The 12,972-nt window shown below is 42.9% G+C and overlaps 2 protein-coding genes across 2 annotated transcripts; one reads left to right on the forward strand and one right to left on the reverse strand.

Moving 5' to 3' along the window:
* Nucleotides 1–2,552: 2,552 nt before the first annotated feature.
* Nucleotides 2,553–9,183, reverse strand: LOC135489708 (uncharacterized). The gene is made up of 15 exons (XM_064775198.1): nt 9,094–9,183; nt 8,574–8,668; nt 8,173–8,278; nt 7,818–7,920; nt 7,329–7,504; nt 6,979–7,130; nt 6,535–6,757; nt 6,364–6,413; nt 6,055–6,116; nt 5,526–5,784; nt 5,069–5,214; nt 4,516–4,755; nt 4,100–4,241; nt 3,662–3,812; nt 2,553–3,247 (listed from the first exon to the last, which is right to left on the reverse strand). Exons 1-15 carry the CDS (start codon nt 9,156–9,158, stop codon nt 3,160–3,162), a joined length of 2,058 nt encoding a protein of 685 aa, XP_064631268.1. The 5' UTR covers nt 9,159–9,183; the 3' UTR covers nt 2,553–3,159.
* A 75-nt stretch (nt 9,184–9,258) lies between these two features.
* LOC135489709 (uncharacterized) lies at nt 9,259–12,323 on the forward strand. Its single transcript, XM_064775199.1, has 2 exons — nt 9,259–9,373; nt 10,166–12,323. Exon 2 carries the CDS (start codon nt 10,221–10,223, stop codon nt 12,168–12,170), a length of 1,950 nt encoding a protein of 649 aa, XP_064631269.1. The 5' UTR covers nt 9,259–9,373; nt 10,166–10,220; the 3' UTR covers nt 12,171–12,323.
* Nucleotides 12,324–12,972: the final 649 nt, after the last annotated feature.

The raw sequence follows: 12,972 nt of genomic DNA on the forward strand, positions 1-12,972 counted from the left end.
CTATACCACCGGTTGTGAAAGACCGGGGTTACAGTTCCGAATGACCAACCAAAGGTCGTGAGAGATAGAGGACAATCCTGCTATACACCAACCGCATAGACCAGCGGACTATACATAGCTCTCCGTCATCAGCCGCAAGTTGTCGATTACATTATAAACCACTGTTCGTCAGATGGTGTGTGCACGCTTCACGTGTCACAACCAGTGACACGCAAAGCGGTCCCTGCCTTCCACAATCTATCATGGCTCATGTCGAAGCAGAAAGTATAAGCCACTGCCTTTCACAACCGGTGGTGTAGTCCCATGTCTTTCACATCAACTGCCTGTTGTAGCAGGAGGAGGAATGCCCCCTGTCTTTCACAACCGGTTTCCCTGTCTTTCATAGCTTACGGACTGGTGTAGCAGAGGGAATAGTTAGTTCCCTGTCTTTTGCAGCTTTCAGCTGGTGTAGCTGATGGAATATAGTCCCATGTCTTTCACAATTTGTGACTGGGGAGCAGGGAAAATATTCACAAGTCTTTCACAGACCGGTCCCATCTCGTACAACCATACATGTATCTGGTAAAGCGGAGGTAAAGTTCCCTGTCGTTCACACCCTGTGGCTGGTGAAGTGAACTGGTCTTTCACAGCCGGTGGATTGTGAAACTCTACCATAGTAGGTGCGACTGGTGCCTTAGGCGGAATATAGCCCCAATGTCTTCGCCTCCTGTATCCCACCCTGGTGAAGCACGAGGTATAGTCCAAGACAGCAAGCACCAGTGGGCCAATAGTGGCAAATGAGTGGAGTGCGGGGCAGTGTGGGGCAGAGGCAGCCCCAAATGTAGCAGAAGGAACATACCCCTGTCGTTCACCAACTGCGGCTAGTCTAGCAGGAGAAGCACCTGTCTTTCACAACTGAGTCCCCTATCTCTCACAACCAGTAGCTGGTGACGCATCATGTACACATCTTGCACCGCAGGTATTGGTATTGTCTCTTGTCTCTTACAACAAGCAGCGGTTTGTGACGTAGGAATAGCCCCGGTCTTCATTAGATTGGACCCCTGTCTCTCACAACCTGTTGCTAGTGTAGCAGGACGTATAGTCCTCGATCCCTCACAACCTGTCGCTCGTGAAGTTGGTAGTAAAGCCTGGTCTTTCACAACCGGTGGTAAAGTCCATTGTCTTTCACAACAAACGGCTGGTGTAGCAGAAGGAATAGCCGCTGTCTTTCACAGCTTGATTCCCTGTCGTTCACAACCAGTGACTAGTGTAGCAGGCGCTGTAGTCCCCTGTCTTTCACAGCCTGCGGACCTTTGAAGCAAGGGGATTACCTGTAGTTCATTGTCTTTCGTGGCCTTTGGCTTGAGCAGCAGACTGGGTATACTCCCAGGCCTTCACAATTTGCGCCTGGTGCGGCAGGATGAATGGTCTCCAGTCTTTCACAACTTGGTCGCCCGTCTCTTACAGTCTGTATCTGGTTAAGCAGGAGGTCGAGTTCCGTTTCCCGTGTTTTCTTAGTACTTGTATGATGAAGCAGGGTGGGCTCCTGAGTGCCTGTTACACCCAGTGGCTTGTGAAGGGGAGGTATGCACTCCTGTTTGTCACAACCCCGTGATAGAGTCCCCACTGTTACAACGACTAGCTGGTCTCGTAGGAGGAATAGTCCGCATGTCTTTCACAACCGAGCCACCCGTCTCCCACGTTGGTGAAGCACGAGGTATAGTCCCAGACAGTAAGCATCAGTGTGCAAATGCTGGCAAATGAAGTGAGCGAGTGGCAGTGTTGGGCAGTGGCAGCCCCCTGTGGCCCACTGGTAACGGACGATCATAACCACAGCTGGTACGCTGGTGTGTGCCACTGGTGGCCCGATCTGTGCCCCTTGTAATTGACTTCGTGTCATTTCCAGGCAGTACACCCACTTGGAGGAGACTGTCTTCACATTTAATGGAGGAGACGACATGGATGAGTTGCTTGCTCAGTTGCTTGTGGGAACGTACATTTGTCTCACAGCCCTTCAGGTGGAAATGCCAATAGCCTACTCACCAGCCATGGCATCAGGAGGCAACCCTCCGACAGAGACTGTACCCAAGGCATATGAGAGACAGGTGTCTCTAGGTTGCGATCACAAATGGATGAGACCTTGCTGTCTGCACTGCCTGGATGAGATTGTCGCTATGACTTCTCCAGGAAGGATTCGCAAGTGCAGGAAATTGTCTCCACCCTCAGTGGAAGAGACAACATGGAATGATACCTCTATGAAGACTGAAAGCACCTCAGTGTGTCAGCCTTGGCAGATGATCGTTGATGTGTATGTTACTCTATCTGCCTATTGCATGAAATTCGGGGGAGGGTTAGATCGATGGACAGTCTTCAGCTTTTACCTCCAGCACTCGTGGCAGGGTTCCAGGTTGGAGTGAGACATCAAGAGACTGCTTGCTGTGAGGATATGCCAGCGTTCAAGGTGTGAGAGACAATGGTCGTAGACAGTGCATTTCCTGCCAGGTTGTGACAAAGTGAGATCCTTCTTAATCAAGACAGATGCACAACCAAATCAATGCCAAAAATTTTTTTATTTACTAACTATCAAACAGTGTAACGGTATCAAATATCAGAAGATAGAGGCAAGTTTATAGTTGAAAACATATGGTACATGGTTTCTTCAACAACCTTTCTTCTTAGACCAATACCAAGGTCAACCAAAAGTTCAGTAAATGAGACATGATCTAAACTCTAGAAGGCAGTGTTTGGATAGGTCATCGACTCAAATTTCTTTTATATAGGGCCCCAAATGAGGGGACAAAAGGCCACATCCACTCACAACCCATTCATCTTTACACCATGGCAGTAATTCATCATCATATACAACCCGACAGGCGACCAGCACCTCATACATGTACAATGTAGCAGAAAGACCAACAAGGAGAAAAATAGTCTCAACTACAGGAACATACAGTATCTCATTTTCTTCAAAGGTACCTGCACCATTGTTCATTTTCTCCAGACTTCCCTCGGTGGGACATACATGTAACGGAACTAAATGTATCCATCAAATCAACTGTCCATCAAATTGTCACAAAGGTCCATAATCCAACTAGATTTTACTCGTACATTTCGATTTATATTGATTGTGAGTCCTCAATTGTAAGCCGTTGTACAACTTTTTGGTCCTTCGTTTCCAACTCAAGGTTCAGCCTCTTGTATTTCTTGTATCAAAAGAGACATCTCATGGGTAGAGAGGGTTTGCATGGCTGCAAGCAGTTCTTGACAACTGAAAAGTTAATTGAAAAGCTATGGGTACATGCATTTGCTTTATACAGGATCATCTCGAAATTCATTGAAGCTGAAAGACAAGACTTTCTCTTTGCGAAGTCACATCAACGGTCAAATCATGTCTACAGGGAATCATATAAGTATGAGACGCCGAACAGAGAGGATGTGGGTAAGCTCTAGCAAGCCTCTTCCTTCTTTCCATGTTGGTGTTCAAGGGTGATGCACAAACAAGCTGTCTCAGGAAGGACGGACTAAAGGCAGGAGCCATGCAGGTCAGATCAAGTTGCACGAAGTCACCAAAGGGGGTCTTTCCATTGCAGTGCATAAAACATCAAATCTGTCCTTGGAGATGTACCAAATAAGAAGCAAAATTCAACTCTGAGAGGACAAACATACAATCCAATTCACTTACTTTTCCAGTTTCTTTGTCTCCTCTCCTGAAGTCTTCTCCAGAGCATTGACAGCACCTGCGAGAGATTTGACATCTTGTTGTTTTGGTCGGATCATCACATTCAGCTCGGACAGAAGCTTCTCACTCTCTTCTAGGGACTGCAGTAACGCATCTGAAATTAAGCAGAAATAACATTGAGTTTAAAAGTATCGCAGTATAGGTCATTCTGTTCATGAAGACTTTCAATTGGGCTGTAGTTTCTAATCAAGACATCTCACAGTACACGTCACAACATGAAATTTCTTCCACAAAAACCTAGACAGGTACAATGTAGATCCAAGCTTGCCGGCGAGTTGATATCCAGTCTTTTAAATAAAGAAGCATCTTCGATGCAAATATCGCATAAGAAGCTGCTGTCATGCTGTCAATGTACAGACAACACCAAGAAAAATATCTTACTTTCATATTCTTCAGGATTATCAGGGATGTAGACACCTCGAACAGGTATCTGGTGTCTGGTTGTATCAAGGGCTTGGGCAAGTGTGCTATGCTGGCTCGTCACTTTACTGATACTGTTGACCACTGGACCAAGGCCTTGCTTCTGCAAAAGATAATTTCACAGCAATATAGTCGTTTCAGAGAAGAGACCTCATTAGCAGGTCTTACAAAACAAATATAAATCCGTCACATACCACAAACAGTACTTCTTTTTCAGTTGATTCCGGTACATTTTTACAACAGCCTGTCATACGTACTGTATAACAATAACAACAGGTCGTAGAGACATCTTCTGCGATCAAATCATCTGGGTCTGATACACCAGGGGCAGGCAAGGGTCCCAATCTCCATATGCCACATCAAATAAAGTAACTAACCTGAAGTTCAATAGCCTCATCCAATCTATTCAAATGCTTGACCTTCTCAATCTGCTGATCAAGGTCAAATACTCGCTGCCTCATTCGTTCGTTTTCTTCCCAAAGAGTAGCTGTATACGCCATGAAGTTTTTCTCTTGTTCTTTCAGTCTTTTTTCTGCGAGGGCATCCAGGTAGAACCACTGGACATTCCTAGAGTGTAGCACATCCAGGTGACTTTGACTAACTTCATGATTGGCTTTCTGAAATTTTAATCGGACATTTATTTGAAATGTTAAGAAAAAGACGAAACACCAGTGATCCTTACGAGAGAGTCAAACCAATTTATCTCCAGATTATGAAACTGTCGCTACGACCTGCCACTGATATCCCAATGCCAAATAGTCCTGTCAACCAGCTAGACACATGGTCATTCTCATTTAGCCCCCAGACTCTGTCCCACTCATGATGTTTCAACTTCAATGAGAAAACGTTCTGATGCCTGACCAGGGACAGAGACCAAGCCTGGTTGAGAAACTGATACAACAGTGGGTGGCTTCAGCCATTCATTCCTACCTTGGTATGTTTATTCTTTGGCTCCTTCGCCATAGAAACTGATGCCAGACTTTCTGATGATGAGTTAGCTTCTAAATGGACATCTCGTCTCGCGTGCCTAGTTGTCTTAGGCCTTTTATTAGCATGAGATTTAGCAAGAGCCTTAGCTGGAGAAGAAGAATACCAGAGTGAATGTCACATCAGAGAAACAATGCATGATTATGTTGATACATGTAACAAAACTAAAATTGCTTCAACTAACATGACTAAATGCTCGATGCTTTCATACGCCCCCCAGCATGCTACCTTTTGAATAAGATTTTAGGTCGCAAGTTCAGTTTATTGCTCAGTGACTATTAACACCACAGATGTAGCTATTATTATTTCATTATTTTAGGTCGAAATTAGTTTAAAATTCTACAAACGGAGGCATAGACCAGATTGGCACAACCATTAAAAACATAAGGAAATCACTGACCTGATTTAGGTTGTGGATAGGATGTTGGCTGAGCAAACATGCAGTCGTCCCCGCTACTAACGTTGGAGATGGCCGATATTGCCGACACATCAAAAGGGTATTGCTGGCTTGGTTTGCTTCCTACAGAACTGCATGATGAAACACCGCTGATATTAACAAGTGCTTCTCTCGCCTTCGGGGCCGCCCGTCGCCTTGATCTGTTCAAGGTGTCACTGCGAACTGAGGACTGGCTAGTACAACTAGTATTCCTCAAAATGCTCTGGAAGTTGACAAAATAACGATTGCGCAGGATAAGGGTTAGGCCTTTACATTTACTTCTACAACTACAGGACACAAACAACAACATGAAAGTTCAAGTTTTTTTTTTTTCTTTGGAATCTGGTAGGCAAACCACAGGTCACAACAGGCAAGCCAAGGTTTGGTCAGTGCAAAAGTTTTGGACCTTCATATGTAATGACGAACCTACCAATTATTGAAAGATATAAAACATTGGAAAAAGCTAATTATTTTCCAATTCATGTTTACCTACCTCATCATTACCAACTGCTTTAGGCTTAGCTTGCATATATTTGGACTGCACAACCTTATAAACTGAAAATAGACACGGCTTAGCCTGAGACAATATGAGAGATGGCTGAAGAGCATGGTGACCAGTTTGCGCTTCGTCTTGGGCGACTGAACATATCCCTGCAGTAACTCAATGACACCATACTTTAAACAGAAGGTAGGGATTTACTGATGCCTTTTTTCAATCTGTCCTTAAGATCTTTCAGGGACTACATGTATAACCAAAAGACTATGGACTCCCAACAATCAGATGTTCAAACTTCTATCTTACCAACTTTCTTTTTCTTCTTTGACGACGGGGGATGATTAGGCACAGAAACACTATAAAGTAAGAGAGGGGAAGTCAGAATGATTCACAAAAACATTACAAGAATTACATAATGTGGACAGTGTACATTACGACATTGCTTGATGATGAAAACGGCAGTTATAAATGACTTACATCGTGCTCTGAGCAGTCGAGGAATTAACCAATGTCGAGCCTGCCTCGCTTCCTCCTGTCATTGTGTCAAGGTCACTTGTTTCTGAATCTCGAGCATCAAGCACGTTACTCTTCATGAAATTCTGCTGGGAATGATTATTCAGCTCCCGTATAGGACTGATAGCGCCATCACGGTAGACGAGCGAGACGTTCCGGGAAGCACAATTGGGATCTTTGGGGCTGCCTGAAATGAATTTGGCATAGTATAATCAGTTTGATGAATATTCACTATACTCAATACTGTATACAATGCTGGCCACTCACGAAAAGCTTGAGCATGACATTACGTCACCGCTGTGAATGATGCCTTAGCGTGAAGTCCTTTCATAAAAGTCATCCCGTATTAATATACTATCAGCAATAATTCTACCCATCTTCTATCCATCAAGTCAATTCAAAACTAACCAGCAATGGTATTTTCTGGAATAACTTGAGGTTTCTTGTAGAGAGGTGTCTTTGGCTGACTAATATCCGAATAGTCCGATTCACGCGTAACAGAAATCCTTGGAACTTGGTCGACAGACACTTGACGGCTAATTTCAGTATTACCAGTATTTCTGAAACAGGAACAGTTGTGATTTTTACTATGCTGTCTGCAATCGTGCTAGAATAAAAGATAGAGATACCTGAAAACGTAGTCAATGGCCAAGGTGGGCTGGGTCCTTCATAAGGCATACTCGCTAAGGTAGTAGAATAACACCGACTGGTCTTCATTCATTTTAATTTCAAAGTGCCAAACAGCAATAAATAACTACCTCAAGTTACCCGCCACAGCATTAGGTGTATGGCAGATGACCTTGACAGGAGAATGGCCATAACCAAGTTGGACGTCTACTTCAGCGGTGTCTGGGCTTTTGGTCTGGCGCGAGGCATTCACAACCAAAACCTCAGGGGGTGTGCTGTGCAGAATCAAGCTTGAGCGCAGCTGCAACTGATAAAATAGAATTCATTCACTTATTGTTTTGAGGTAATATCGGAACAAGACATCATGACCATTACAGTCACCAACCCATTGTCCATCCAATTTGAACATTCTGAATGGCATCGAATTACCACTGTTCATAATATCTCCCATTTCTTGACTGTTTAAAGCCAGTGAAACAGCTAAATATGAGATAGGGGTGAGAAGCGAGTGGATGACATGAATTAAGGACAAATACTAATAGTGCACTTTGGGAGAGAACAATTCATTTGATATACAGTTCATTTTGTGACAATTTCTTTTGTGACAACAATCCACTTACTGCTGGGTTGAATGAAATCTCATGGTCTGAATCAGAGAGTTCCAAATCTTTCACAGGTTTGGTCATCCTTGGTGACATGCTCAGTGACACTTTTGGAGCACACCTGGAAAAGTAACAGAAGCCGAGAACTAAAATGTCTGACCAATGTCTTCCATGGACTCAGATGGTGTGTACAGTCTGGTTATTGTCTTGGCAAAGCGACAAGGGTACTGTATTGTCTCAGCTGTTTCTATTGTCAAAATAAGAGCTCTCAAAAAAGAAACCTGAGTGAAAGCCAGCCTTCAACTATTTTAAAACAACAGGCCAGCCCAGTTAGGAGATTTACTGAAGTTTGAGGTTGATTTCTTAATCTTACTTTCTTGGGGTGGAAGCAGGATCTTCTGGCTTCCTCATCTTCTTCTTGAACATCTTTTCTCGTGGTGACACTCCTGTTTCGTCACCATTAGCAAAGGATCTAGCCTCTGAAAGAAAGCATTTTAAGATTCATAAAAACATTTCTAGCTAGATGTTTTCACGAAAATAAATGGCAAATTCAAATGTGGTGTGTTGGCTGGCATATGCAATTTATATCCTCAGGAAAACCTCTGTAACTTCACAAACTGAAGTACACATCGAATCCAGGCGCTAGAGGCCACTAGGGTATTTTGCTCAGGAGTGGAGTTTGAGGCCAATTTCTGTGGAGTGTCATAATTTTGACGAGAAACTAGTCCCCTGGCTCGTGGTAACCCCTATTCAAACCTTTTAGTTTTACCTTACCTTCAAAATCTGAGAAAGAATTTCTCATGCTGGCCTGAGGAGACATACTTTCTTTTGTAGACTGAGCCAGAAGTGTTCCTTGGGTCAGCGGTCTCCTGGAAGTGGAAGACGATGCACAATTAAAAACGATGATGACAAACTTTCAACACAAACTTAGTAGCCTAGATAGATTTCAACCATGGATGGACCACATGGACGGAACTGTGCGTCCATGACCATGTCCATATGATGACTATGGGTACCAAAAACTATTTCATTCAGGATCTAGAGTACAGTAACAAGTGAGCAAGATTTATAGATTTCTGTGTTCATCCTTGGAAGTTATCAACTCGTAACAGAACAACCAACTTGCTGAATGCTATAGTCTGTCCGACAATAGGAACTCTCAGTCTCAACATATCATCCGATAAAAGGGTGACAGGCATCAAGGAACAACCAACAAAATGAAATAACATCAGCGCGTTGAATTCTATGATATTCATGTTTATCATGAAAACATTGGAAAGGGAATTTTATATACCTCCTGTCCTTGGATCCAACATTTTGTTTCGGTGCAGGCTTGTAAAGTTCTCGTTTTGAAGCCATTTTGATTCGTGCGTTTGACGTGACTCCCGCCTCGACAGTCTCGAGCAATGAATGTCAGCACAGCACTGTAATTTTGTACACGAAAAGAAATGAGCAAGCGAGACTTTCACAGCAGAATTTCACCTTTTCTGCAAAATCATCAAATATTCCAAAAGAAAGAAGTAAATCTAACCTATCAGGACACTGCAGATTATGTATGCTTTGAGTACTCTGTGGTAAGCAAACCAATGAGGTTCTGAGAAATTAAAAACAAAAAAATTTAGGCCTACTCCGGAAAGTCTTGTCAAAAATTATGAGACTTGAGAGAAATGAAAAAGACAGGTCACAGGGTGTCGCAAAGATATTCACCAACTTGTATAGATCCATGCACTTGATTGGGACCAACTACGAAAACGTCGCGACTCGTCACGTTACAGTAATGTAAAATGCATGGTGACGTGACGACGGCCAACACTACGTCATGTTAAGTAGTATAACACCAATGATGGTCCAATGCAAGCCAATACATGACTTTTTAGGACGTAAATGGGGATAAATTGACTGGAAAGTCATCAGGTCGCTAACAGATCTGGGTGCGGCCCAAGACATATATTTCACCGTCATATCACCACCGTACCTGGAGTCGGAGTCCATTTCGACTGTTTGGGTGCAACCCCCACGACCAGTCGTGAGACAAGTCGTGCGTTTCACCAGGAACATTAAGGGTCACAATGGGTTATGGCATTGTCCGAAGTAACTTTACTTTGGCTTAGGCCTTCTGACGTGTTCTGAGTGTGCGCATTCGTTTTGTTTGCGGTCTGGTTTGTCTTTGGACCAGCTCGCCTTGACAAGCCGCCCTTGAGCCTCAGATAGCTCATTCTTGCCTAAGAGTAACTTGCATGGCTGAAAGCCATAAAATCCATTATATGGTCACTGATTATGACTTTGAGACATATAGAAACCCAGCTATTACTGTATTAGAAATTCGAATCCAAGATTCTGAAAATGTTTCACATTTTTATTTGCAGATTTCTCATCATTGAGCTGAACTAACGAAAAGTTGAGCAACGGCAAGGTCTCAACATGGCGTGTAAAGAAGGAGGGGAGCATTCATTGGAGCTAGTTGATTCTAATGGGACTAGCATGCAGCTCTGTACAAAGTGTGGCAGAATTATGGAACACTCAACATTTGCAGAAAAAAATGCTACAGAACCGGGTACTAGTTATGCTCCATTGAGCCAGGGCCAAAAACCTGATCTAAGTCGAATGCTGCGTTGTCATGTTTCACGTGGTGTTTCCAAACCGGCGGGATTGGTGTACGGTTTGTCTATCATTAAGGACATTGGAAATCTACTAAAGCTAAGCATAATGCTGATTGAGGATGCTTGTAGGTTTTACACGGAGGTGTATTACAAAGATAGGTATAACAAATTGGAACTTAGAAATAAGAAGAAACTCGCTGCCTGTTGTCTTTATATAAAATGCAGACAAAAGCTTATACCGCTAACAATGAAACAGATGTGCCACATGATCCAAGAAATGCCGAAAGAATTTGGACATTATTTCAATGACATTGTAGTACATTTCCATCTTACAGTTCCCCCATTTGAATTTGAACTGTTTGTTCCATCCTTTTGTGCAAAAGCGCAGCTCAGTGAACGCATAACCAAACGTGTTGAAGATATGGTTTCCTTCCTAGACATGACGGGACATAAAACAGGGTGTTCTTACCAAAATATTGTTGCAGCATCAGCTTTCCTGGCTTGGCAGGCAGATGATGTGACAAAAAACGGTCGTGTTATTCTGAAAAAGGACTCCAACGATCCTGATCTAAAAGTGCTGAAGGAATTCGCATCTCACGCTGTAAGGAAACATGTGAAACTAGTGCTTGAAGACTTTAAAAAACTTGCTGCAGAACTCCCGTGGCTGCGGGCTAGAAAGAAGAAGCTTACAAACTACACTGTCCTTTTTCATGTTGATGATGTCTTGAAGTACAGGCAAAGTTTATTCTTAAAGCATATGGCAAAATGTGATGAAATGGAGAAACAATTTAGATGGGAAATATCTGATGAGACAATTCCTGTAAAATCTCGTGTGCTCAACAAATCTATTAAAATTAGGAAGCCAGTGGCTGCAGCTGGGTCTCAAAACCAGGTGAATATTCAGTGGCTCGGATCTGTGATTGACTCTGACAGTGAGACTCAAGTTCCTCCAAGAAAATCTGAAGTGGGTAGAACTCCTAGAAGTGTGATGACTGAAGATCTGAATTGGATTGGGTCAATATTGAATTCAGAGGTTACAGCGGAGAAATCTCGGGATGATGATTCAATGGAGAATGAACCTTCATGCAAAGGAAATGAAAAAAATTCCAGTGTAACTGACATTAACATTGACACTGCCAGTACAACTGACACAAAATCTGACACTGACACTCTTGATCATGTTATTTCAAACAGGCATGCATACACTGCGGCTGTTGCCACTATTGACCACACAAGTGAAGGAGATCTGTATTTGCGGCTTCCTGCTTCTAACGAGTTTCAGACAGTTGAACTGGAATGTGGGGATCATCCAAAAAAAGTTGAAAGTCATCCCAAAAGAGTTGGAGTCTTTCGTAATGTCATTGAGAGTTGTGCATCTCGGTGTGATGGTAATAATCTTCCAATTAGGGTTGCTGATGCAGTATGCAGTGCTGCTGCAGGGGACAATAATGAAACCACTGAAATTAAGACAAAAAGAGAACAAGCTGCACTCCACTCTGCCAACTTGGACAGAGTGAAACGAAAGTACTCCAGATGTATTGGGCCAAGGTCTTTCAAAAGAGCGCGTATTCTGGAAGCAGAGAAAGCTGCAATCCAGGATGATCCGGTTGAGAAAGTTGTTGATTTAGAATCCATTGATAACTGTGAGATAGATGACAGTGAAATATCAGATAGTGAAATCGATCAATATTTACGCTCGCCTCAAGAGATCACAACCCTGATGGCTTTGCATAAGAAAGGTGCTATTGTATATGAGATTATGGACAATTGATAGAATTGGACTTTTGAGGAAAAGGGCAAATAGGCAATAAAAGGGTAAAAGGAAACCTGTTACTTCAAAGTCGCCTCTAAATCGCTTCACTAATCACACTAGGTTTTCTAATTATTATTGATGCTTATTTTGTTTAGTGACATTGGTCATAGTTGTTTGTAAGGTGATTAATTGTTATTAAAACCTCTGATTGAAAAAAACAAGATATTGAACTCATATTTTTTCTCTTTCGATGAAGTAGATGTTGTCGAAGGCTATCACTGTCATTATGGATGTCACCTGTTCGATGCAAATGGAGGCTGCAGGATACCATATTTAAACAAGGGAAAATGATATTCCCCGTCTGAAGAATTATGAATTGGATGCTCGGTTGAAAGCTACAAAAGAAGGCCAACCATGTTGGGTAGGACATTTCAATCAACCGGGGAATTGGCTTTCTTCGCCTGTATGCTATTACTCTTGCGAAAATAACATTGCACACTGTATAGTGTCCCAGTTCTAGATAATAATAATAATAATGTGACGCATTTATATAGCACTCCTCAGTAACGTAACTGTTAAAGCGCTGTGGGATATCAAATTATTACCCCGGTCTCCACAGAAATCAATCAGGGGTTTCAAGGAGCAACCAGAAGGCGCTCACTTGAACTTGACCAGTCGGGGAACCAAGGAGTGACTCGGCCGGGAGTCGAACCCACGACCTCTTGATCATGAGGCCGACTCTCTTCCACTGCGCTACCGCTGCCCCTATAGTGCAAACAGGCCCGGTACTTGTGTTATGAAACCAGATGATAGCATCTGT

This window comes from Lineus longissimus, chromosome 6, assembly GCF_910592395.1.
Source record: "Lineus longissimus chromosome 6, tnLinLong1.2, whole genome shotgun sequence".
Classification (NCBI taxonomy): Eukaryota; Metazoa; Nemertea; class Pilidiophora; order Heteronemertea; family Lineidae; genus Lineus; species Lineus longissimus.